The following is a 27288-nucleotide window of genomic DNA, read 5'->3' on the forward strand; positions in this document are numbered from 1 at the left end:
GGAGACAGGCAAAGGGCAGTGAGACAGTGTGCAACCCGTGGCTGGAAGGACAGTGCTGTAAGAGCAGCTGCACGTTCAGACACATGAATGTCGCAAAAAAACAAACGCAGACTCTCTGTGACAGGGAGAAACAGCTGGGCCGCTGCCAGAAGCCACACGAGAAGCCGGGACACAGTGATGTTGTCCTCGGGGTCAAAGATGAACCGATGAACCGAGTCAAAGCGTTGAAGGGACTCCTGCAACTGCAAGCCAGGAAAGGGAGAGCTGGAGGGAAGCCATGGTTCATGGCCATGACCCTCATGTGGAGGTTAAAGTGGTAGAAGGTGGATGGATGGATGTTTTTAGGGTTTCAGGCTTAACTGGGTCATGGAGTTAATGCATGCAAAGCATAGTGTGGCTCCAAGTAGCAGCTGATACAAGGAACCTTTTAGTTTTGGCTCTGATTTAACCTACTAACCAAACATATTAGAATTGTCCATTTTCTATAGAAACAAAGAAAAACATTTCAAACAAAGGCAAGACTTAAAATGAGGACTTCATCCCAGCAACTGTTTACTTAAGTACCAAGAGGATGAGGATGAATGTGTAATATTATGGAGGCCAAGTGCAGTAAAACACCAAGGTGAGCCACAGATCACATTGGGTGCTTGGAGCCCTATCATAGCATATTTTCACATGTATTTGCCCGTTTTGGCCGTAATTTCACCGCCAAATTCATTCCACGGCCTTTGAGATACAGCTGAGATCGTATATTAAAGAGTGCAGTTTTTCTGAGGGTTTTGAGTCAACATTCAAGTATTCTCCTGAGACATTTTCTAGTTGTTTCTTCCTCTTGCAGTTTGAGTGAGAACGGTAAGCTACGGCAACTGTTTTGGTTACATTTCACAAAGAAAGCACAGATCAGAGGCAGATTCATTTCTTCCTCCTCTTGTGAAAGTCGTCCTGCAGCTTTGACAATCCCCTACTGTATTAAACATCAAACAGTGTTTTGTTTTTTACTTATGGCTTAAACCAACCCTGAGAAAATACAATTTCTCTCCTTCTTATCCCCAAACAATCACAGTTGTGGCTTCTTACATGTGCACAACAAACTCGTACCATGCGAGATCTGCCTTGCACAGGTGAAATTTCCTTCCACAACAGCCACAGAAACCCAGATCAAAGGTAAACGAGGAGGAAATGACATCTACCTGTGACCTGTGGCTTCCTGAGTGAGCAGCAGTGCACAGCTCCGTTCCACTTACCTCTGACTTCCTCTATGCATTTAAAGAGTTGTTTGCGTCCACGATGTTGCATTACTGCCATCTTCAGGAATTGGAAACCTACACTACCCAGTGATCCGGTTTAATTCATTTTAATTTACAGACTAAAGTTGCGTCACAAAAACATGAATTTATTGTGAACATGTATTTTTCCGTATCAAAACAGACACTTTTATTTTGAAATTCTATAAAGTGTCATAACGAAAACTTTCCGTTATGACACTTTTTTCTTTTTTCCTGACCTTGTCCTTAAACTTCTGGTTTAGTAAGGACAAGGACGATGCTTTGTTTAGAATGTTGTCCAAATGCAGTACAAGAAAATAGACGCACAAACCTGTGTGTGTGTAATTATATGTGTTATAATCCTTAAGAGGCTGGTTTTAGGTTACACAGCTGTTTTTAAAAGGTGGGAATGTTGAGCATGAAGTTGCGGCGCCATCTCAACAACTGTCATGTAATCATGTTCCCATGTGTATATTTATATTTATACACATATACATATATATATGTACACATATATATGTATATATATATACACACACACATATATATGTATATATATATGTATATATATATATATATATATATATACACACACACATATATATATATATATATATATATATATATATATATATATGTACACATTATACATTACTCTATGGTGAGTGTAGATGTGTATATACTACTATGTACTATAGTAGTATATACTGTGCACCTTTGTAGTGTACTATATGATCAGAGTCAGACTGATTTGTTGAGATGGTGGTATAGGACCTGTTTTTGTTTTTGCAATTTTGTGACGTTGCTCTACTCACATGAAAGACAGTAGTGGCTTTTGTCTCCCTCCTCTATAATCAACACACAACAAAGAACACAGAGAGTTAAAGCAGGTTAGATCAACAAGATATGACTTATTTGTCCTTCATTTAAAGTCAAACTCAAACCATTTCATGATGCACATGAATTTAAACACAGTGAAAAAGAAACATTCAGAAAAAAAATCTCTGATCATTGCTTTTTTATGAACAATAATTTACATCTTACAAAATGAAGTATTTGTTTACTATTATTTTAAACATTCAAGGATTGCATTACTGTACACAAACTGTATTTTTATAGACACGCAGGTTTTACAATTAGGCTGATCCATAGTATTTTTACAACATATTGCAGTTATTTGGCATCAATCACAAGAGAGATAGAGGAAGATGGTGTGTGTGTGTGTGTGTGTGTACTTATGTACTGGCATAAACACTGACCTTATTAGGACCAGTAGTCCCCATGGAGATCAAAACCTGGTTCTAATGAGGCAGAAATTCATTTCTGAGGACCTCAAGATTAGTTCTAAGATTTGGAATTATCCTTAGTTAAAGTTAAGGGTTAGGCATTGAATTGAAGTCAATGCGAGTCCTTAAAACAATAGCTGTGCAAACCTGTGTGTGTGTGTGTGTTAAACAGAAGTTTACAGCGAGTAAGAAACACTGCAGATTTATAATGTCCAGATTTGTTGTCTTTTGACAGCATAGACCACAGGCTGCGCTCAGCTTGTGTTCGCTCTTCAGCGCAGCAGGAGGACTCGTCATGACAATGAGAATCTGGGGGTCCATTGCACAGCATAGAATCACCAAACAAATAGGCCTTTGTTGGCCAGTCAATCCAAGTAGCCTCAGCACAACTCAAGTTTCAACCATTCATCGTCGGGAAAGAAAAAAAAAAAAAATAAATCCTTAGAGGAATTCTTAAAAACATTCAAACAAGTTTTAAAATGCGAGGACATTCTTTGAAAAATTGAAATCATCTCCTCATACATAAACATTTTTGTCCCTAAATGCTGCATATGTCGCCAAATCATAGACTGTTTATAAAAGGTGGACGTAGTCTTCCGGTTGCAAAATGAACTCAAAGTTTTGAAGCCGGTCAGAATGATCTTAATTTTCAAATTTGAAGCCATGAGACTGAAGATTTGTCCAATATTAGCTGTCAATCACACTCCGTTTCTGTGCTTGGTCCATTCTCCTCAAAACGTGAACATCATTTATAATAAAACTGACATCACGTTCTTTTGAAGAAGACCTGAAACTAGCTGTTGAGACCATTAAGTTTATTAACGTCATAAATCAAATGGAAAGTAGGTGAATTTTACCGTGGAGTTGCCCCCTGGTGGCTATTCAATATATTGTACTTCTGCTTCGGTTTCTTGAGGGAAAACTGGAAGACAATTTTGCACATTTAATATAAAGCCAGTGGTGTCCACTCGTATCTTTTTTCCTCGAAATGAGAACATCATTTACAAAATAAACGTCACATACTTTTAACGAAAACCTAAATCTTGCAATTTAGACCAATGACTCCTCAGGAAAACGCTCACTAAGCTCAATAAGCATTTTCCCGTAGACTCATTCAAACACATTTATCTTTGCAACCAGCAGAATCGCCCCCTGGTGGCTAACTACTTCCTATGCTTCACTTTTCAAACCGGAAGACGACGTCCATTTATTCATAAAGCCTATGAGCCAAACTGACGGAGCTCTCTCTCATTTGTTTGCATTTGCTTTGCAGAGCATTGAGCTCTCAGTGCCACTGTACACTTAAATGCTTACGTTGTGATTATTTTTACAATAAAAATGTGCACATGAACACATTAAAAGTTTTAAAACTTGCCCATGCAGCAGCTTACAGTACATCGAACGCAAAATAACCGCGTCGTGCCGAGGCGAGTGGAAGAGGGGGCTCTGGACTGTTAGGGTTCAAGTCGTTACCAAACGAAGCTTCCGTCCAACCACAAAGCTTTGTGTCATGCATTATACTTCATAAAGTGAGGGCCAACAACACACATTCACGACACATTTTTAGGAGACATGCAGCCTCTCTTGTTCAAGCACTTTGATCACTGAGACAAAAGTGTGGATCTCTAAAAACCATCCACTTTTAAATGAAAATCAAAAGGACAAGGTGTCTTAGTGTTGGAATGGTTGTGTGTATCCTGATTATTATGTTGTTGTTTTTTTTCTCTTAGTGCATAATGGTCCTGAAAACGTCAATTTCTTTTTTTTTTACTGATTTCACTGCTTCATGTCACTGCTTTCCCCCATTTCATCAGTCCAAGAAGTGGAGAAGCTGGACATCTTTGCGGTGCGTCTGCCCGCTCTGCCCAGTGCAGCCCTGCTTGAAGTTTGTGGGCCTCCTCCACCTTCCTGGGCTTGCTGGATCCTAAAGGCCTCTCTCAGGTTCTGGGCTCGGACCTCTTTGCTCTGAATCTCCTCCACTAAGCGACTAGGGAACCAGCCCCTCTCACCGTCATGGAGCCTTTCACCCAGCATCCAGCCTGAAACAGAGAAGAAGCAAAAACACAGAAGGTTCCTCATATTAGGCTACTTTTTTTATTTCTTAGAGGTCCAGTGTGTAACATTTAGGAGGGTTTGCTGGCAGAAATTGAATATACGATGCATAAGTACGTTTGTATTATGTGTATAATCACTTTCGATTAAAATTCAGTTTTTGTAGCCTTAGAATTAGCCTTTAATACTAAAGGTTACTTGCACTGACATGTTTACAGCAGCCCGACCACACATGCGTTTCATGTTTTGAAGAATAAGCTCAATATGCAAATGAAGAAGAAGAAGAATTTTAAACGAATCACCGATAAATATGTTTGCATAAGTGTAAAATCACTTAAAATATTTTTTTTTTTATATGAACTATTTGTTAGAGGACTTGCTTTGAGGACGCCGTCATGTTGTGTTGCCGTTTCTACAAACAGCCTGAAGAGAAAACCAGTCAGAGTGTGTGTTTTGTGGTTCATAGTGTAGCGGTTCACTACACAAATGAAGAAGAGCGACATGTTATCTGTCATGGCAAAGGCCACTGTAGCTCCCTGACGCACATGAAAAGGGAGGGGATGAACAGAGGGATGCGCCGTTTGTTACAATCTGCTGCCTCACCATGAGATTTCACAGATTCTTGCACACTAAAGCTTTAATACGCACCATCATCTGTTCTCTCTAGGAGGTTCAAAACATCTGCCATCTCAATGGAGAGTTCATCTGGCTCCTGAGAAGAGTACGACTGAACACACTGCACCTGTGGAGAGTCTGAAGACCACACACGCACACACACACTTGAGTTCATGTCTCCGGGGCTTGATGGTGACGACTGCTCACACCGTCAGTGTGATGTTGTGTCTCACTCTCACCTGCTTGATGTGCACTGGTGCTGGACATGAAGCGAGTGCGTCGGTTAGGAGTGAGAGCACATATCCATCGCAGCTTGTCACTCCTGTAAACATTTGTTTGTTTAAACACTCAGACATATTCTACAGTTCTTTGTCAAAAAAAAGCTCCATTAAGAGATGAAAATGATCCCATTGTGTTTGGTCGGTGTTCACAAATCATGAACTTTTAGCCGATCTGATCCAAGCAGCTTAATTTTTGTGATGCATAACTATGAGCTGCACATCTGTAATAAGTGATTTATAGTGTAGTTTATTTCAAATCAGTCTCATTTATGTCAAATATCAAATTGATTGATCACAGCGGCTCAGAGGCATCCAGCCTTCCTCATCCTTTAGGTACTTACATACTGGCCGTCTTCAGCATGTAGTTGACTGCACGGTCCTCTTGGTTCTCCAGTAGTTTCAGGTTGAACACGCTGGCCAGCAGCTGGCCCTGGTCATCGAGGTCTTCAGTCCTCAACATGGCCCGCGTGCACCAGTCGAGAACCTGGAACTTGTCCCCACTGACAGAAACAGAGACCCACTCAATTAACAATCCCCGTTTTCAGCGCAATAGCTGATGGATTTGCTTATGAATGAATGAATGAAGTGTGCAACTCAGTTGGTAACCAAGGTAACATGAGGACAGGAGCACAGAGTGCCCTCTTGTTTTTAGAAATGTGACAAACTTTTGCTGTCACGGTGGATACAGTAAAAAAAATGGAAACAGCATCTTATGATCCAATATTTCAGGTATTTTATGTTGTTGTGTGACACATGAGGAAAAACTGATTTTAGCCACTTAACTAAAGGCTTGTCAAATACAACCTATGTCTGTTTAGTTCGACAGTAACTTATCAATATCAATACATTTGCTGCTTAGACAGCTTTGTCTCACTTTCACTCCTCAAACCAAAGTCCATAGAAAGAAATCTGATTACATCATGGCACAGAGATGTTGATCCACAGCTGCCTCCATTTGTGACCCTAAACGTGTTATTCTGTGACTTTGGCAGGATTTGGGCAACGGCACTTAAATCATTGCTGACCAAGTGTCGATAGCACGGACATTATGTTGATACCGCATTTGTTTAAACTACCACCTCAGAGTAAAAAGGACAGACAATATAGTATATGACAAATGCTTACCTGGAGCTCCGCTTGGTGACCAGCAGCAGATTGTTAAATAGGAACAAGTAGACTGGCTGGTAGAGTTTACGACTCCGCATGGTTCTCGTGGTCTTTGGTCCTGACATTAGTTGCACTTCACCCTTCTTTAGTAACCAGCGTGAGTGAGAGATGATGGGCACGGACTGCAGGATTCAAAGATAAAAAAGTAAATAAAGAGCACTTTATATACAGATACTATACACTGTATATGTATGTCCCTATCCTGATATTGCCATATGTTACCTATATGGTTATACTGTATGTTGTCATTTATATACATATATATACACATATATATATATATATATATATATATATACATACATACATACATACATATATATGTATATATATATATATATACATATATATACACACACACACACATATTTATATATATATATATATATACACACATATATGTATATATAGCAAAGGGCCCATACTATTCCATAAGTGCAAGGATAAAAACGAGTGTGTATGTAACTTTGACTAAGTGAGACAAAAGAAGAAAAGTAAGATTTGGTTTACCTTGGATTTGAATTCCAGTGTTTTCTCAATTCTGATGAGCTCTTCCGTGCGGCTCATTTTTCGCACCCCTTCGTTACACTCTTTGACAATCTGAGGAGGACACAGATACCCAAAACAAACAACAGTATTCAATCATCATGTGAGATGCTCTACTTCACACGTATACATTAAAAATCAAATGTCAGATGTGAAATCTGTGTGTAAACTTGCTGGAAACTAGCTACTCGACAACAAACAGTCTAGGGAGTTTAATGGAATTGATTACATGTAGGTTAATGAAACCAATTACGACTTATTGCATGCATTAATTAAGAAATAATACATGCAATAAACTGTATGTTTTACAGTATAATCAATTATATTATAGTACAACAAATGTAACAAGGGTTTGTGTTGTTTAGTTCTTTGTTTGATTGCATTTGTTGTCTTCATGCTCATCAGTCTGGGCCAGTAGAGGGAGGCAGACAGCACAATAAAATACTTAGGTGTCAAGTACTGACCTGTGCCTCGGTCATTTCTATCACAACACATTTATGAACACACCACTGGTGCATAAGTCAAACTATAAGAAGCCTCCACTAGACACACGCAAGTGTACAACCCCAAACAGACGCACCATTCTGGGCCATAAATCTAAACTGCAACTATCTTGTTGCCTAAACCACAGGAAAAACAAATGAACACAGCAATGCTTTCCATCAGGATGTCATACACCACTGCACAGTAATGAAAGCCATAAAGATTGTAATCACCGCCTTCATGATCATAGACCGTATGTAAATAGTAAAGGGGATTAAGGAGTTTAGAGTGTCAATCAGGTGGTTACAGATTAACTTCAATAGCAGTTCAGGTGTTACCACCAGGATGGTGTGAATGTGTTTGTCGAGCTGGAATTTTCACATCTGGATCACCACTCAGACCTAATAATTTCACCAAAATGACACAATAATATAATAATAATAATCATATTTCATTAATACCACTCTCGCTGATGCTCACCTGCTCCAGTTGCTGATGAGCTTTTATAGCATTGGCTTCCCTCTCAGAGTTTTCCTCAGCCTTTTTCAGGATATTCTGTGAAGAGAAAAAAATGTCACATGAAAACACCAAAAAGCCTCAACAGTGGGGGGAAACCCCCCCACCCCCCAAGTATTTATTGCTGCAACATATTAAAAATGCATCATGTTGGCATGCTCACTTGCACGAGCAGCTTGAGCCTTGTGATCCTCTGAAAGGGAAGGATGAGGAAGGAGGTAAAGGAAAGGCCTCGGACACGCGGATGGTTCTCCAGTGCAGCCATCGTCTCCCGAAATGCCTGGTTTCCCTCTCTGGACAGTCATAATGAGACAACACAGTGCTTAGTTAATGAGTCTCCACATCATTGTCAGAGCACACAAGGAGATTATCTTACAGATCCAACGCTGAAATGAACTAAACGGAGTTGATTTATTTCCAGCTCTTGATGAGCTGCAGAAATAACTCAGCATCCCTTGTTCTCACACACGTAGACACAGTATCACCCACCCTGATCGCTTACTGCAAGTCTATTTTCATTTGTCAAGAAAACCCATGAAAGACCAAAATCTATGCGGGCAACTTCGTGCCAAAACAAAAAGGACACACTTCAAGATAAAATAACCCACAAAATATGAACAAATAAGCAGTATACTATATGTATATAACGCATGGTTAAAACACACATTTAAAAGCAATTTAGCAGGATTAGATCTAGGTTTACATTTGTGTGACAAATACAGTGCAGCGATGTTCTCTTCTCTCAGCCAGTTTCCTACATGTGTCCGCCCTCACAACAGCAGGTGGCACTGTGAGTCAGTTAAAATCCTTGACAGGTTAGGCAGAGCAAAGCAGATTGAGAAATGCATTTGGAAGCTGTTTTTTTTTACACTTTGTTGGGGAATCTCCTTCCACTATAGTGAGCAGGTGGGAACACTGTGAGAAGTGTGTAACACACCGATAATCGCTGATGCAAACAGTCAGAGTCAGGCCCTGCAAGAAATGAATTACTTGTTGTTTTGGTGTGAACGTAGAAGGCTCAAGAGGGGCGAAAAAAGTCTTACTGTGCACTATATTTGGAAAACTTTCAGTGGTTTACCATGCTGTCAGTCAGCCCTTTGAAAGCAAAACCCAGACATCTAAATTGCTGCGTTGCAACACAGAACACAGCTTTGACATTGTTGTCCTTATACTGTGCCTAGAAAAAGAGCTTTCTGACAGCATAATGACCCTCTGAAAATATTCAAAATATAGCATACAGTCAGGATGTTGCTTTTTTTTTTCTTTTACAGTTGGGACTTCTTTTAGAGGGTTGAAACACATCTTCTCTGGTGCACACATGCACATGAAAACAACTATATAACATATTCCTGGTATCTCATCCCACACTCCTAACAGGCAGTGTGCTGAACACTGTGTCTGCTGTATGCAACACACCGACATGCCATAGGTAACTCATACACACCCTATTAAGAAAACAAAACAATTTCGAACCATCCCTTTAATACCTCTGATGGGTTTTTGTGCAAAACAACATCTAACGAAAGTGACATTTTATTGATGATATCTCATTTCTAATCAATATAAAATCAATGATTAACTGACTAAAATGAAAGAGTGTAAATGAGTCACAGTTCAAGATAAAACAAAAGACTATTCAACTTTCCATTTCTTTTTTTAAATTTAATTTTCACAATTTATCGAAGACTCTGAAGTTTGCAATCGCACCAAACATTCTACTTTTGTTGACACCAGTCTGCGTGCGCATTAAACGGTGCATTCGTGCATGGCCATTTCTACATTTAGCCCCAGGAGGGTAAAGATGTTCTAAGTTGGTACAAATGAAGAAAACAGCATTAACAACAGGTCACATGTTGCTATGGCAATACACAGTACACAGTCCAAAGGTAGCAAAGAAATTCAGCCATAAAATACATGTGTCTGAGCCAAATGAGCCTTTAACAACCTGAACCAAAAATACTGCAGAGCAGCTTCGGCATGTTCAAAGTCAATGGTACATTGAGAGCGACAGTAAATGTTACGAAAACTGCTGGCACTAAAGCAGCTCAGTTTAGTTTCTGTTCACTTTAACCCTTCACTGACGCCTTTCTCTTACATTCAACACGTTCATACAGAAACGCCATGCAAAGTATCGAGAAGAATAACAAATTCTTCTCTAGTATTGACGGTCACATGGTACAAGAGTCTGTCAAATACTCTAAAAGTCGAATTGTTCCATCAAATAGCAATTGGTAAGAAAGTTTGTGGGTCAACCTTTTCAGAGCCAGAATTCACAGCATTTATAGGACTTGCAAATATCACTGTCTATAATGTTTTGTGTTCAACTTTATTTATGTAGTCTTCTTTCCTTGTGTTTTACATCTGTGCAGTTGCAAATGGCTGCAATTACACCAGACACTTGGCTGGCAACAAACTACCTATCAGTGACTCACACATCAGCGGTGACACCTAGCAACACTCACTTTGAGCCATTAGTGAACCAGGAAGCATAGACGATAAAAATCATAATAGCATGGCAATGAACAATGGCCAGACCACCAACACATTATTAATCATCTTTGATTGGTAATGAACAGCAATAAAGGCTGAGATGACAGACTTTGACAGCTCTGGGTCAAAAAATAAGCTATTTTTTTATTATCTATTAAGTCACAGCCGGAAAATCACAGGTGTAAACAATCAAATGAATTGGCTTCATTAGTTTCAGGGTGCACGCTGAAACGAGCCATCGTTAATGTGACCAGTAACACCTGTGCTTTTCCTGTGCAAATCAAATCAAAATGTAGCACCAGACATTATCACAAGGCACTTTACAAAACAAGACAAGGGGAGTTGAGGTCAAGACCCATATCAGCAGCGTTATCATTTAATGGTTGAACTATGAACGTTTCAGCAGAGAAGCACTTTACCGAAAATCAAACGACAACACTTTTGTTGGCACAATTTACCATTTCCTGTTGTGGCTACATACATTCTCTTTCATTTCAGACAACTTCACTCCCTGTTTTCCCCTCCACTGAGATTTCCTGCTCCTCCCCGATTAGTTTCACCTGCGTCCAGTAAACAAGTCACTGCTCACCGTTTAGTTTCTGCCAGCTTGTCTTACCTGAATGCAGTAAATGTTCCAAAATTCAGTTTGTATTTTTAAATTGTATGACCTTCTCTGTTTTGTTGCCGATTTTGATACTACTTTTTAAATTATTTTTCATAGACTACATGTGTCTTTATTTAGCCTAAACAAACAGATTTCTTTCCTCTACCCTATTTGAGTGATGTGAATCTGAATATCTGAACAGCACACATTCTGTGATATAACTGTAGTTAACTGGCTTTAAAACACGTGTGGTGGACTTTATGGGAAACTGGTGCTCATGTGCCCGTGTGAATGAATGTGAAATGGGGGAGTAAAGCGCCTTTGCTTCATGATATGCAGCCTGGAAATAATCCGTCTTGGAATGAATGGCAGTGCAAACCGGCTGCATGACAGAAGGAAACACTGCTCGCCTCCTCCTCCTCCTCCCCCTCCTCCCTCCTGCTCCTCTCATGTATCACAATAATTAGTGACTGGGTATTTGTCACGTGTTACCTGAAGTGACAGAACCGACATTTCTACAGCTTAACTACTGATGTGATTGTGTGTGACAAGTAATAAAAGAAACCTGGTTCTCATGACTCGTACACTTTATTATGGGTGATAAATAAAGAATCCTGAATCTACAAAACTAGCTACACATACTTTAAGAGCTCACGAACACACTTAATTTCATATTTCATTTTTAAAAACAAGCGACAGGCCTTGGAGTTATTCAACACCCGTCATCGTGTGAGCTACTTGTTCTCTGCAGCGGATAATGGGAAAGTCACTCTCTTAATCAGGTATGTGTGGGTGATGGAGAGGACACACACATTATATTTTGAGTCAGCCACACCCTGTACATCATATTTGTCACAATCAAAGACGCAAACCGGTTCTCTGAAAAGTGACAGCATTCCCCGGACAAAAAACAAACATCAACATATAATGGTTTATGTCTATTATTCTTGCTCAGTGTCTCTCTATCTCTCTCTTTCCCTCTCATCCACATATTCATTGTAAGGAGTCAAGCAGGCCACAGTGTGAGCATAGACTCCCTGCTTTCAAAAAAGTACAGTACATCACAATAAAGCACCACCACCATCTGCTTCAACAAAAAACTGACTCTGTGACGCATGTAAAACAACAAGTGCATGAAGGCAGCACATCGTAACAAATGAAAAAGGTAATACTCACAAAATGCGCCTGTAGTTCTTCTCCTGGTATCCTTGGTTAATAACGTATTTGATGAAGACACTGAAGTGCTCCACTGCATGGTAGTAAACAATGTCACACACGTCAGAGATCAAAATGGACTCCTCGATTCGGTGCTCGAGGTCCATCAGGAACCTGGACATATCAAGAGACCATTATCATGGAGAAAAAGGTTGTAACTTTGAAGGATCATGCTTCACCACTAGATTTGTGAGACATTAAATAAATAAATAAATAAATAAATAAATAAATAAATAAAGGGCTCGTCGTGTCCTACCTTTCGCTGGCTTTCATGACCTCCTCGATGTTGGAGAAGAGGAAGTGCATGTCGGATTGGCTGAGAGTGTTGATTAAAACGGCGTTACGTAGGAAGTGAGTCTCTAAAATCTCCAAGCTCTTGTAGTAGGATGCCTCTGAGGTAACGAGCTCAAACATGGCCTAGACAGAAAAACAAACAAAAGGCTGTGTGTCAGTGCTGCCATCTGTGGTTTAGAGATGACAGACAGTTAATTAGATGTACTGTACTTATAGATATATATATACACTCTATAGGCCATGACCGACGAAGGCAACAACCCTGTCATAAAAGGGAGATAATTATGTTCATGTTCTATTTGAACTGTTCTGTGAGGGTGGGGATTGAGACCTGCTGCTCAGGTTGTAGTTTGTTATTCTGTTGCATTGATCTTGCCGTGTCACACCAAATATCAGAAGCTCATCTTTGAAACGCAACACAGGTTAACATATTTATACAAATATCGTATTTGGCTTTTGGTTTGCTTTTCAAGTGGAGGGAAAAAAAATCTCCTTCGGACAAAAACCCAACGTGCATCTTGAGAATGGATTTTCACACTGTATTGATTGATTGGATCTGAAAATACATACAGGAAACATTAGCTCAGTTCAGACCTATACTTTCTGTCCACTTGACATCACTCAGGATAAATGTTAATATCGAGTAGAAAATGTGACGAACCGTGTTTGCACATAATCATCGTCTAGGTGACAGAATAGGATGTTTCTGTTGCAGTACCACATGTGACCACTGAGACAAATTGGCAGTCAGTAGTTCTTGGATATTATATAACATTTCAACCTTAATTAATGTTATACAGTATATACACATGTCATTTATGTTAATGTAGTGTACTTACATTACCTAAATAGTTTACAACACTCTTTAAATCAAAACAGTATTTCTATTCAATGACGCAGACCATTGCATTTTGGTCATCAACCACCACCAGTCTCTGATTTTATGCCCTTTGAAATATCAGAGTGATATTCTGTACTTAATTTGTACTTTATTTTGGTTTAAATTATTATGTGTTGTGTGGCAAATGCACGGGAAATTAAAAAAAGATAAGACAATTCCCATAATTCCATGCTGCTTCCCAATGTCATCAAAATAGAATTTTTTGTTTTGTTTTTTTTGCCTTTTATTGGACAGGACAGGAAGTCACTCCTGCCCGGTCTCGAGAGCAACATGCAACTAACCTCTTGCATTATGATTTCTTTGTGCAGTAACCGAGTGAGCAGCCCACTGGCCTGCACGGCCTCCAAGTTTTGCCATAAGCTCAGTGAGCGAGCGCTGTTCCTCAGCTGCAGCTGGAGCGCTGGTGGAGACACAACACCGGGCTCTGTCACAGAGGTCCCGGTCGTTACCCCGGGAGGGAGGTTGTCACGCTGCCGCCGCTGCTCGATCTCCTGCTGCTTGGAGGTATCCCGGTATTCTTGGTACAAGAAGGCTGGAGGGTAAGAAAGAAAATACGTCAGGCATTCAGTACACACGGGGTTTGTTCCTGCTTTAGGCAAAAGCCTGGGTGACTCCATCTCAAGAAGCAGTATTTTTCTTCTGCTGAGTTAAAAGCCCTTTTCTTAAGATGTTTTATTTCTCCCACTTTGACCCAGAAATCTCAACTTCTATCAGCAAAATATCACATGACTAGTATTTCCCACGTGACAGCTCAACATAATTTGACATTCTAAATAAAACAAACTATTCCTTTACGAATCAAATGGTGGATTGGTCACATTTGTGTTGAGTATTTATCATTAAACAAACCAGTCAGCATTGTGTTTCAGTTTTATAATAACACATGCAGTCTGTTCTTTATGGGACATTTTGTGAGGCCAGTGAAATAAGAAAAAAAACATGCACAGAAGTGGGTAGGACTTCAAATGTGTTTGCGCTCAAACAATGCAGTAAAGCTGCGCGGCAGTCAGTGCGGAGGTTGAACGGACACATAAAAACCGTCTCGCTCTCCAAGTTTCAGGTGGGTTGAACGTTTGCTGATAAGAACAGATGCTCTTTACAGGGAACGTTGGGTTGTGTGCATATGAAGAGCGAAGGTGACTTTGGATTCGGTTGCATAATCTCCCTCAGTCATATACTGCAGATTGCTTTGGTGGGCGTCGAAGTGGACGGAGAAATTACATAAGAGTGGCACACGCACGCGCACACTACACCTATATTCTTTTTCGTTTTCAAGTGTTGGAAGTCGTGCAGATAAACTGCTGCCTTAAGTAAATGTGGACTGATCCCTGCAAATAAGCCTTAGCCTATGTACACACTGAAGTATGGTGAGCAGACTGTCAACACTGCCAGACGATCAGCTTAGAGAGGCACTCGACCTTGATGAAACGGGTCAAAGATACTAGTAACAGGTGCAATGTAGTTGGTTAATAGATTGTTGTTTTTCTTCTTTTTTTAAAGTAACCTGTCATTCGTTATTCATCATATCTATTCTGTTCACAATGAAGAGATAATTGCTGCAGCCGCTTCTCTGGAGGCGGAAACAGTGGGTGGAATATTTGCGATACCCTCACCCTTTAACGATCTTTTGCTCACCAATGTTTTTGATGATGTTGAGGCTGTGGGTGATCGTCTGAGAGCCTTGTCCATTGCTCAGCAACCTGAAAAAAGGGGAGACAAAACAGGAAGTCCATGTATGGGCATGCAGAGGAATGGATATAATCACTTTATGCTTCATTTTACTGTTACAGAATGATGCAGCAGTGCTGTTGGCACATTCAATCCCACAGATTTACAATGACGAATGCTCTGCTCAGTCTACTCCAGCAACACATACATCGCGAGCCTTAGGACTATGGTTTTACAGTATTATTATTTTATGTGTTGACATATATCCATCGGTCTTTCCACACAGCCATTTCAATGTCACATATTCTCATAATTCACAAAGCATTTATCAATCTGTTGAAAAAAAACTGATTGATTACAAACAAATAAATCACTTTCATTTCCCTGTTTTGTCTTTTGTATATTTTGTTAACCACAAAACCACAGTTTAAGATACATATATATCTATATATAACAAAAATAATCTTTTAATGTTTTGTCCTTGACAACCCTCCATTACCTGCGGCTGAAGTACTCCCGGTCTGCTCCATTAGAACTGGGCTGTTGTGAGCTCATTTCTGTCCCTCTGACCTCCTGCACAGTGCAAGCTGCAGCTGTTTTCTCCGAGAGCTTTTTTATTTCTCCACTATGAACGTTGTGAATCCTGTAAGAGATCTTGTCATCTGTTAAATCTCTATGCTGGCTGTTGGAGGCTGCCGATATGTCCGCACTTCCTCCACCCACACCTTCTCTTCTCTTATCCACAGCATCCTTGGTGTACCGAGCATGTCTGCTTCTGGAATCACCATTGCTTGGCAACACAGATCTGGAACAATGGAGATTTGGTTAAGACTGAGGGCTACAGTCAACAGCAAAAAAAAAAAAGAAAGAATATTTAGAATCCCATAGAGCACCGCAAAGGTCTGAGGACACGGTTTGATTTGTCATTTCAGCAATGCTCTAATGACTATATATAATAATCGATCTTTAATTGAATACAGCCAGAGAAAAAGAGGAAATATGTATTCATTATTAAATTAAAAATATGTTTAGAAAAAAAACAGCTTCTACATGCTGAAGCATCAAGTATTTCTTGTGACCTACCCTTACACTTAAACAACAGCAGGAATCCGACTCTGTTAAACCTGGAGTGAAACCTTAATTCATGTCAAACCTGTGTTTGTCGAAAGGCCTATTACTCCATGTTTATCCAAGACATGCTGGAGTATTTTGTATTATATATTTTGAAAACAACAACAGAGCTAGAGGTGGCCTAAGACTTCTCCACATGACATACATTTCTTATTTAATTTTCACAGATGTGCACTTTTGCTTAATTTCTTTTGTTCAAGGAACAGTTTTCCTTAAAACTACTGTTTTTTAGTGGCTAGATCCTCTAAGACTCAGTCTACTGCTACAGATTTGTCCTGTGTCAAACTCACATAATCCACAACGAAATGTTTATTTTGGCCTATAAACACCAAACAAAACAGCATAACATCAAAACCAAAGCGTAAACAACCAGCAACATGTATAAAACTTTACAAAAACAACAAAAAAGGAACATTCTGTCCTGCAGATTTATGAAACCATGTGCACACCTGCTTTTGTCTCACTGGGAACCTGAGCACACATTCACAAGCCTCATAACAACTCGTACAGTTTGCCATAAATGGATACACATACACCCCGAATCGCTTGTACGCAAGTCCATACTTGTTGTCTGCTCTGCCATCCATTAAACCTGTCAAAGTCAAAGGACAAGTGCATTTTTACTAACTGTTGCATCAGCAAGTTTCTCAATCTCCAACGCTATAGAACAGCTGTCCTGTCCCACTGTAGTTTAACCCTCACGTGTATCTGTAAACCATTATTGCTATTTATCTGTAACTGCAAGGAATGTCTGTCTGTCTGTCGGCCCGTCTGTTAACTGAATCAGTGTCAAACAGTTCACTTAGCAGGCTTTTTGCGAGAGATGGGGCAGAGGCAACACCTTTTGGGATTTTTACTGATATCTCTTGCATTTCTTTTCCAAACACTGTCCACACTGTTGTCCTTAGTAAGCCACCTGCCAAGCAAACCATTGGACAATTATGCAATTAACAGACATTCTTCGCATCCATCCATCTTTCTGAATCCAGAATTTTTGTTCTGTGCTATTTTTTTTTTCCAGGAAAATTTTTCTTAAATTCAGAAAAACAGAGCCATTCTTTTATCACCCAACTTAATACAATACACTTCTTTTGGCCCCAGTGTGTGCAATGCCACTTTTGACATTGTTTGGTTAAGAAACACTATTAATATCTCATTTATTATTATTATTATTATAATAAAAAAAATGATGCTTAAAAAGACATCACAAAGTGCTTCACAGGTAAGGGCAAAAGGGAAAGATTATAGATGTCAGTCAATAAAACATTTCAGTGATTCATACTTGGATTTGTAAAGAATAAAAATACAACATAGTCAGGAGAATTAGAAAAGCAATCGACAACCATGTGCACTGCTGGACTTAAGTTACATGCGGTACCACGCATATTAGTTTGTGTGTAGGAGGTGCTTTATGCGCGAGTTGTGTGTATATGCATCAGTTTATCTGGGCCCAGAAGTAAAATCGGGCTCTTACTTTTTACTGAGATCTACAGTGGGTAGAAGAAAATCCACAGTTGATCCAATAACTAACTTTGAATAGAGATAAGTTACCATCCCTGTCATCGGTACAGGGATGGTACGGTATATAACCATAACTTAAATGTCATAGTATACTCCACTGAGTCACTCCTGAGCCAGTTTGATTTGGTAGATAAAGAATATAAGATATTGTTAAAAGCTCTGAATGTAATCCATTAAGTTATAAGAGCTCAAAATGTAGCTTTTATGGTGACCAGTGAATTATTTGAGGGAACAGTTAAGTTTCCTGTCCAACTTAAAGAGGTATGGTTGGGACTTGGATAACATATGTGCATAAATATGTATAAACACATAGAAATGAACCTGATGAATTGATAGTCATTTGATAACCATTGCACAGAACATGTTTCTGTCCATACTATGTTCCTGTTGATCTGCGCAGCCCTAAGACCACCCTCAGATGTTTCCTCAGAGGCTCCAACAACTGAAGTAGGACATAGTTGAGAACAAGGCACCAATGTTACCTTGGAAACAAGTGCAAATACCAAAACAATATCATAACATTTCCAAATGCTTAGATTTTCCATACATATTTCCATTATTTTTTAACAGACCTGATCAACACATTGCAGCTTCTTCCTCCTCCAACTCTGTCTCTCTCTCTCTCCCTCTCTTGTTGACATGTAAAAGATGTGAAACTAAAGTTGATTAGCAGTGATCATGTAAATTTAGCTTGGCTACACGTCACTACTTGACTTGTGACTGTCTGTGGAAAGATTTGTCACCACAGCAGCGTCACAACCGCACGTCACAAAGGTGCCAAGTGTGAATGTGAGATTGAAAGAAAACTGAGTTTGAAGCTGGGTGTGGTCTGCCTCACGAGTTAGTACTGACTAACAATGTAGTTCTAAGTAATCATAGAATAATGTAATACAAAACCCCCCTGATTATTGTTAAAATGTAACATTATGAAATAAAATACGGAGTACTCGTGTCCTGATGTAGTACTGGATACTGTAACAATGCACTGTAACTTCATTGAGGTACTGTTATGTAAAAACTCAATGCTCTTTTATAATTATGGCTACTGTGCTCTCAGTACTGAATTCTCATGTAATAATTAGAGCTGAAACAATTAATCGATTATTAAATTAATTGACAGCTATTTTGATAATCGATTAATCGGTGCAAAGCTTTTTTTATGATTAAAACAAGATTTCCAATTGTTTAAGCATTCTTTGCTCTGCATAACAAAGAAATGATTAACATTTTTTAAGGTTTTATGATATTTTATGGACCAAATGATTAATCGAGAAAATAATCAACAGATTAATCGATTATGAAAATAATCGTTAGTTGCAGCTCTAGTAATAATGTAGCAGAGAACAGAAAAATGTAAGATAAAGGTAGTGAGGTAATGATCTAAATATTGAGGTAGTAGCAGTAGTGTGAAATGTAGTGCTGAATAACGAAATACAAAGTAATGAGGTAATGTCCTAGTGTAATACTAAATATCTTAATAATGTGATGCAATGTCATGAAGCAATGTATTGTAAATACTAAGATAAAATGTAATAATGGAGTACTGAATACTGCAATACTTTACTACAATAAAATGAGGTAATGAGTACTGCAATAGTTCAGCAGTGAATACAGCAATAATGTAGCTATATGTATGAATGTATGAATACAGCACTCCCTGTGACACTCATGTGTAGAATAAAGCGATAGACTGTGGGTGAGTGAGTGAGTGAGTAGGTGAGTGAGTGAGTGAGTGAGTGAGTGAGTGTGCGCATGCAATAGTGTGGTACTGAATACTGCAATAATTTAATGTAATACAATGAGGTAATGTGATATAATTACTTGTATAACAATGTAGTAATGGGCTCTTAGTTCTCATGTAATAATGTAAGAAGTAATGAGAAATTGATACTCATGGGTCTGAGCATGTTTGCAGGTGCTATGGTTGATGAATTTACATCACACCTGACATTCATTCTCTCATTCACTCTTTTGCTTCTCTATCCCACTCACACTCTGTTAGTTGGCTGCATCTTCAGGGACAGTTTGGGTTCAAGTGTCTTGTCCAATGACAGACTGACACAAGATTGGAGTAGCTGGGCTCAGGTTTTGTGGATGACCCACACCGCCTCCTCTGTAGTTCTTTGCATGAGGCCACTGAGCAGCTGTGATTGGACCAGGCATGTATGCTTATCACAGACATTTGATTACCGAGCATGAAGTATAAAAGTGGTGTATGACAGTGTTTACATAAGCTCTGGGTGTTTTGCTTGTTTCTTGGGCGTGTTTCTGTGTTCACTTGTCACTTGGGTGCATTTGTTGGGTTGGGCAGTGAAGGCATGCAGACTTACCGTCTAGAGTCGGGCAACAAAGGTGATTTGTGGGGTAAGGGAGTATTGGCGTTGGTGACGCCTGCTCGGCTGGATGGACTGTGGTCCACATCACGCCTGGGAGAAGCTGGACAGAGAGAGAGAGAGAGAGAGAGAGAGAGAGAGAGAGAGCAAATTTGTCTTTTTAATCATGTACAAAAGTTATGAGATCCTGACTCATCCCACTGCACATTATCCTGCTTATTGCGCAGCTATTTACTGAAAAAAGTTATTCCGTAAAGAATACTGACTTGATGATTTTGGAAGAATTAGAAATGATTCTTTCACTCAACAGAAGCAAAATCATGCAATCTATCAGTTTCCATTGGAGAGGGGAGCGCATCAGAGTTAGTGACGCATGAGCAGTAACTTATTGCACTTTTTCTGACATACATATTGCAATTTGTTTTGACACTTCAGTAAATATTTACCATGTTATACATTTAAAACAAGATGGAGCAGTACCACATGATACCAATAACAATTACTATTTTATACTACCAACATGCATGTGCTACATTTTTTAAATTTGCCTACAAATTGCAGCCTTTGCAATTTGGTAAGTGCATTATTTTTAATAGCAGTTGTCATTGTTTCAGCCATAGTATTCATCAGTAACAAAAAAAAAGTCCCCTTACTGTCATCGCTGTCATATGTGCTGTTGGGCAGAACTGCTCTCACATACTCATATTAGTGCTCCAGCTCACTGTGCCTTGTAAACTCTAGTCTTCTCCTCTTCTTCCTCTCTTAATGAGGGAAATGTCAGCCCTTAAAGTAATAGGTGGTGGTTTTTAAAGTGGGGTTGTATGTGAAGTGCTAACCAGGAGTTATTGGTCAATTGCTCCCAGGATCAGTAAGTTTATGTTCCAAACAAAAGGCGTTTAAAGACCAAAGCAACAAAATAAATCAGAGGGAAGCACCAGTAAACCAACAGAGGCTGATGGTGTGCTAATTAAAAAGTGACGGGCAGATGCAGACTTTGTTTCAGATCCTTTTCTCCAAACACCAAATGTGACCATATGTTGAAATTAGTTTAGTGTATGATCCATTTATAAACAGCCTTTTGTAAATGTTGTAACACTCTTAGTAGCTGTCGGGGTGAGAAAGCCTTTCTGTTGTGCACTGTTATCTCCTGTTTATGTTATGGAGGCATGTGAGATTCCTGTATTCCTGTGTTTTCTTTTCTTTACAATAGGTAAGTCAATGAATACTGCTCCAGTAATTTGTTGTTATTTGGGCAAAGCTCACAGCGATGTCTTTCTGCCCTAGGTGATTGAGAAATAAATCTAGGGATCTGCTGTATATCGCTTTGGAGTTGTATAAAGAGTGGGAGAAGCAAGTTTCGCTCCATGCCGTAGTTTCCTCTGTGTCAGAAGTCACGCACAGCTATTGTTTGACTTGATGAATAATTGGGGAGGCATTAAAATGTACGTCAGCACAAAGGCAAAAGCCCACATATATATATATATATATATATATATATATATACACACACACATACATATATATATATATATGTATACACAAAACATTTATTTAAATGAATGCATATTATTGATCCTTCTGGTCAATGTTTTATTTATGCTGAATCATCGTATGGTGGAGGACAGAGATCTTGTTTGGCAGAGACTTCATCAATAAAAGAAAATGCACTGCGACAACATGTTCCTTCTGCAGAATACAGTGAGTGTGACAAAGGACAATAGACTACAATCAAAAAAAGAAGTTAGACAAAAGGTGGAGGCAAAAAAAGAAAAGAAAAAAGAATGGCTTTACAGATTCAAGAATGTGTCAACTGGGTGGGGGCAAGAACACACCCGAGCTGCTGCTACTGGAGACAGCGGTGTCAGGGAAACCAATGTGTGTGTGGCACTGGGTCAAATATGTCAAATGTTACAGTAATTACAGACATTTTTAAATTTGCAGTAGACTACAGAGGTGTATTGAATTAAAGAGGACTATATTTTTTTCATTCATTTAATGAATCCTGCTGAGGCTCACAGGGGAAGCTAGAGCCAATCCCAGCTGACAAAGTCCATCTCTGGACTCTGACATGCAGAAACAGATTCACGCAGTCTTCATTTAACCGAACACTAGTCTGCATGATTTTAGCCCATGCACAGAACCCATGCACAAACTGTAGTCTATATGCTGAAGGGTAAATTGCAAAACTTAAGTGTAAAATCTGAGTCACCATCAAGACTAGAAAAGTGCTAAATGCTTTGTGCATATGCAACAATTTTATCATTTAATATGTATCAAATCAACATATTTCATCTTCTTTGTAGCAGCTTAAAGCATTCTTCTGCTCAGTCATTCTACACTGACTTTGACATTTGTGTTTTTTTAACAGGGAAGATCTCTGACGCCTGATTTACATTAAGTCATGCATATCACTGGTGCTGGTTCATCACAAATCACATGCTCTCACTTATTCAGCTTGGCGCTATTAGTTCATTTAACATATTAGACACAAATGTAACACAAATTTCAATGTTTTAGCCCTTATTTAACTTGGCATACCAACATCAGCATGGATGCTGGGAAACTAGTTGGAGCTGTGCTCTTGGATTTCACAGCAGCTGTTGATGGCACGGATCAAAGTATTCTGAAGCTTAAAAAAAAGGTACAACTTTTCACACTTAGCCCCTGCTTAATAGAAGACGGTGGGTATTTTTCAATGGCAGTTTTTCTAAAAACAAATATATGTTGTGGTGCTCCACAGGGAAGCTGCTTGGGTCCTCCTTTACTTTAGATTTTTAGAAAAGACTTAACATCAGTTGATAGAAATGCTAATGTGGTGATTATGCTGACAGACTTAGAGACTTAGACTTCCTTTTATTGTCATTGCACAGAAAACTCAGCAGTGAAACTGGCAACAAAATTGCCAGTGATGACTCCACATTAGCATAGCTGAGAGAATATCTTATGCCGGGCTTCAAAGCATAATCAGAGGTGTGAGAACAAACAAATGAATTCTGAACATAGCTAAACCTAAATGTATTGTTTTTGGTAATAAAAATGTCCTAGCTAACCAAACTATGCTGAAGTCAGTTGATGTAGAGCAGGTCACTGAACCTAAACTGTTGGGGGTTAAACTGGACACGTTGCTTCCCTGGTCCGATCAAATTGATGATGTCACCAAAATAGGAAAGGCATTGCAATTCCAAGAATATGTTCTATATGTCAACAATAATAATAATAATATTAATAACAATAATAATACTACTGCATCATACAAATCATACATCCCACTGTCCATTATGACTGATGTTATCAGGTAAATTGCATTCTGAACATGGCCCAGTTGTTTGGTAAACACTTTAAGAAACTCAAAGTAGCTCAGAACAGAGCAGTGAGATGCGCTTTAAATTGTTCATTCTGACAAAATGTGTCTGAGATGCACAAAACATTATCATGGCTAACTGTGGAAGCAAAAGAGTGAATATTATCTCCTACAATTAATTAATAATGTGATGTGGAAAAATACACCTCACTTTTTTTGTGATAAGGTGCTTCGGGCAGGTTTTTGCCAAATTGTATTTTACACGCCAAGCGGCCAGTGGTCTATTGGTTGCCCCAGTTCGAGGTAAGCTTTATAGGGCTTTTGTAAAGGTGGAATAAGCTGCCTTTGAATATTGCAAATCAGAGCTGAAACAATTAATCGATTACTAAATTAATCGACAACTATTTTGATAATCATTTAATCGGTTCAAAGCTTTTTTTAATGATGAAAACAACATTTCCGATTGTTTAAGCGTCTTAAATGTGAGTATTTTCTTTATGTCTTTGCTGTGGATGAAAAAAGAAATAATTAAAAGTTAATCATTTTGGTTTGTGGACAAAACAAGACATTTGAGAAAATCATCATTTCCAGGTTTGACGAACACCGATCAACAAGGTTTCCTGATATTTTACGGACCAAACGATTAAATAATCGACAGATTAACCGATTATGAAAATAATCGTTAGTTGTAGCTCTATTGCAAATATTGAGAACAGTGTCAAATACAAGACGTCACTAAGACTACATTTTCTAAATTGGTTCTGTTACTGGTTTCATTGTTTTTTGTTTTCCTGTTGTATATTCAATCCCGATTTCTCTTTTTTTCCTTTTGGGTCTGTTTAGCGCTTCTAATGTGATGTTTCTGTATGACCTGAACTTCTTTTATTCCAATGTATTTCTTTTACTGAGGACCACAGGGAGACCAGTGACACTTTGTGGAAACTACTGTAATACAAGATTTTTATAAGTTATAAGTTTATAATTTCTGTTTGGTCTTATGACCTTTTATTGATATTTGGATGTTTACTGATAGTTCATTTATTCATAAATATTCTAAACCTCAGGTTCTCACAACATCAACGCAGGTTTTACATCAACATCAACTTAGGTTTTCTACCATTTCTTTGCTATAATTAATTTAACAATCTATACACTGTTTATCATTTAAAGATCAACATGTCCTCTTCTGAATCTACAATGTTTAATAATTGGGCAAGTCATTGGAGCAGTGAGTTATTCATTTGCATTTACAAGAATCCTTATCATCAGTCAGGTAAGCTAATTATTATATTATTTCTGGTACTGTGTCTTCTCTACGGAAGCGCATTGCATTCATTTGAAAAAACAGCAACAAAAAAAACGTAATTATTAATTATTGTTTGTTTTTTGAATTTGTTTTTTTTCTGTTTTTCTGACTAATTTTTTTCCCTGTTTTTCTGAGTAATTTTCTTCTTTTTCACTGAGTAATTTCTTTCTGTTTTTCATGCAAAAATTTTTTCCCCTCCTGTTTTTCAGAGTAATTTCTTTCCTGAATTATCGAGAACTCTCGCGAGAACCTCCAACCTGCGAGTGACTCCCATATTTTCCTGATCGTCTCTTGAGTCACCACGTAGCCTGAATGCATTTCAAATGCATCATCTTGTATCCATGGAGCATGCCATATCTGTCCAACTGATCCTGGAGAAACATTGCCATGTCTAACAGATCTGACAGAATGAGCTTTCCTTCTGAACAAGCGCAAAGTCCTCAGGTGCCTGCGTAAAGTCGACAAACTAATGGTAATACCATCTATGAGACTTAAGGACAGGACTATCGCCCAGTGTCCTAAACCCCGATCAAAGTAAAACTTGATTAAACTAAACAAGTCGCCCATGTTGTTATAAATCGAACTCCCAATAAAGGAATTAATGCATTTATTGTTTCAAATGCTCTCTAAACTCAGAAAAAAAATTATTCAGTAAAGCAAAAGAAAAATTTCTCAGAAAAACAGAAATAATAACTCTGAAAAACCAAAATATTTTTTTTCAAGTGAATGCAATGCGCTTCTGTACTTTTGTTTTGCACATCCAAATCTTCTCACTGATCTTTTTTTTTCAACTGTCAATCTAAGTCTTCCCTGATTGAAATGTTAGTTACATTTAACACAGAAGACACTTAAATCTAAATGAATTACCATCCATGCAATCCAAGCAAATGCCATATGATCACACTGTATCACTGTTGAAATGCAAAGAACAAAGCTAAAAAAAGAACGCTAAAAAAAAAAAGAATACTTGACGGTTATTGAATAAATAAGACAAACATCGTAATCATGATTAAAGGTTTAGAAACGATCCTAATCCGACTGAGAAAACAACCATTGAAAACACACAGTACTGGTTTAATTTCCTCATCCTTACCATCAGTGATCATGATAGTTGTGTATTAAGTAATTAGTTTGATCCCTCCCTTAAGGCCTATCTGGGCAAAGTCTAAGCTCAAACGCTTTGTTGCATTTAGTGTGGTTTTATGAAAGGGGTGCAATGGCTAATATGCAGATAGAAAATTTCAAAACATTTGAGACAAATGGTTAAATGATTTGTTCCATCATTGGTCATGTGTGTATGAGTGCTCCTCTTCAAGACTGTTGTGTATTGATGTACTTTAAATCCATTAGGAGATGAAAACTTTCACTATAATCAGCAATATGTCAGGAGTGTTTGGCTGAAAACTCACACACTTGCAGACACACACACTTCAAGCTGTTTGCTTGAAAATGTCAAGCAAGCGACATGTGGAACTTTCAGGTATTATTGCGCAGTTTAAAACAGAACCAGTTTCTCAGGTTGTATTCATGAATAAGTCTAGTGAAGCATTGAAGTACCAAACCTTTGTTCCACTTTCAGTGACAACTACCTCAAATGCAAATGGAACAAAAAAGAAATAACAGCAATTAGTTTCAACCACACGGGAGCCAAATTAAATCCATTGTCAAGGCAGAGATGGCACTCAGATCCCCACTATGCCCTTCAACGAAGCCTCTGCAAAAACCTTTGAATTTAAATGCCAGGTGACATACAGATGAGCCAATATACTGTAACTTTAAGTGTTCTGCTGTTCTCTTACTTCCACGCCGATCAGATGAAACATTCCTCTTTTTCCTCATCGACCGGTAAAAGCGTGAGTTCCTTCGGATGGGTTCTCTGCTGAAACCAACCTTGGAGTCATCCTCGTCATCGTCCTCCTCATGGCTCGGCTGAGCCACAGCAGCTGCATGCTTCCCTGACGTGTCCTGTGACTTTTGCCCTAACTTCCCCCTGAACAGGGCAATCACAGACATGATAAATGTCTGCTATATTTTTTGTCTGCTATAAATATCTGCCTATGACAAAGCTGGCATTAAAAAAAAACGATTAAGACATCTGTCATAATTAGCCAGAATCCAAAAGCAAATCCATGCTTCAAAATAAAAGAAATGCTCTGTTGAAAAAGTAAATCCAAGTACAAACAGCAAGTCAGTGAGGTAAAGAGAGGTAATTCCCAGAGCCTGTGTCCCTGCTGTCAGTGTTACAGCAGTGTTGTTAGATACGCTGGCAACCTGTGACGTTTATTTTTGCCTGAGCTGTAATTATTGTATTTA

General features: G+C 38.7%; 1 protein-coding gene across 1 annotated transcript; it reads right to left on the reverse strand.

The window, feature by feature from the left end:
* Window positions 1–2268: 2268 nt before the first annotated feature.
* On the reverse strand, window positions 2269–27267 carry ngef (neuronal guanine nucleotide exchange factor). The gene is made up of 15 exons (XM_044032742.1): window positions 26775–27267; window positions 20366–20471; window positions 15883–16188; window positions 15351–15415; window positions 13997–14247; window positions 12777–12937; window positions 12482–12634; window positions 8375–8504; window positions 8176–8250; window positions 7177–7266; window positions 6625–6788; window positions 5841–5999; window positions 5458–5540; window positions 5252–5356; window positions 2269–4590 (listed from the first exon to the last, which is right to left on the reverse strand). Exons 1-15 carry the CDS (start codon window positions 26986–26988, stop codon window positions 4328–4330), a joined length of 2325 nt encoding a protein of 774 aa, XP_043888677.1. The 5' UTR covers window positions 26989–27267; the 3' UTR covers window positions 2269–4327.
* Between the last annotated feature and the right edge of the window lie 21 nt (window positions 27268–27288).

Source organism: Solea senegalensis, linkage group LG8, assembly GCF_019176455.1.
Source record: "Solea senegalensis isolate Sse05_10M linkage group LG8, IFAPA_SoseM_1, whole genome shotgun sequence".
In the NCBI taxonomy this organism is placed as follows: Eukaryota; Metazoa; Chordata; class Actinopteri; order Pleuronectiformes; family Soleidae; genus Solea; species Solea senegalensis.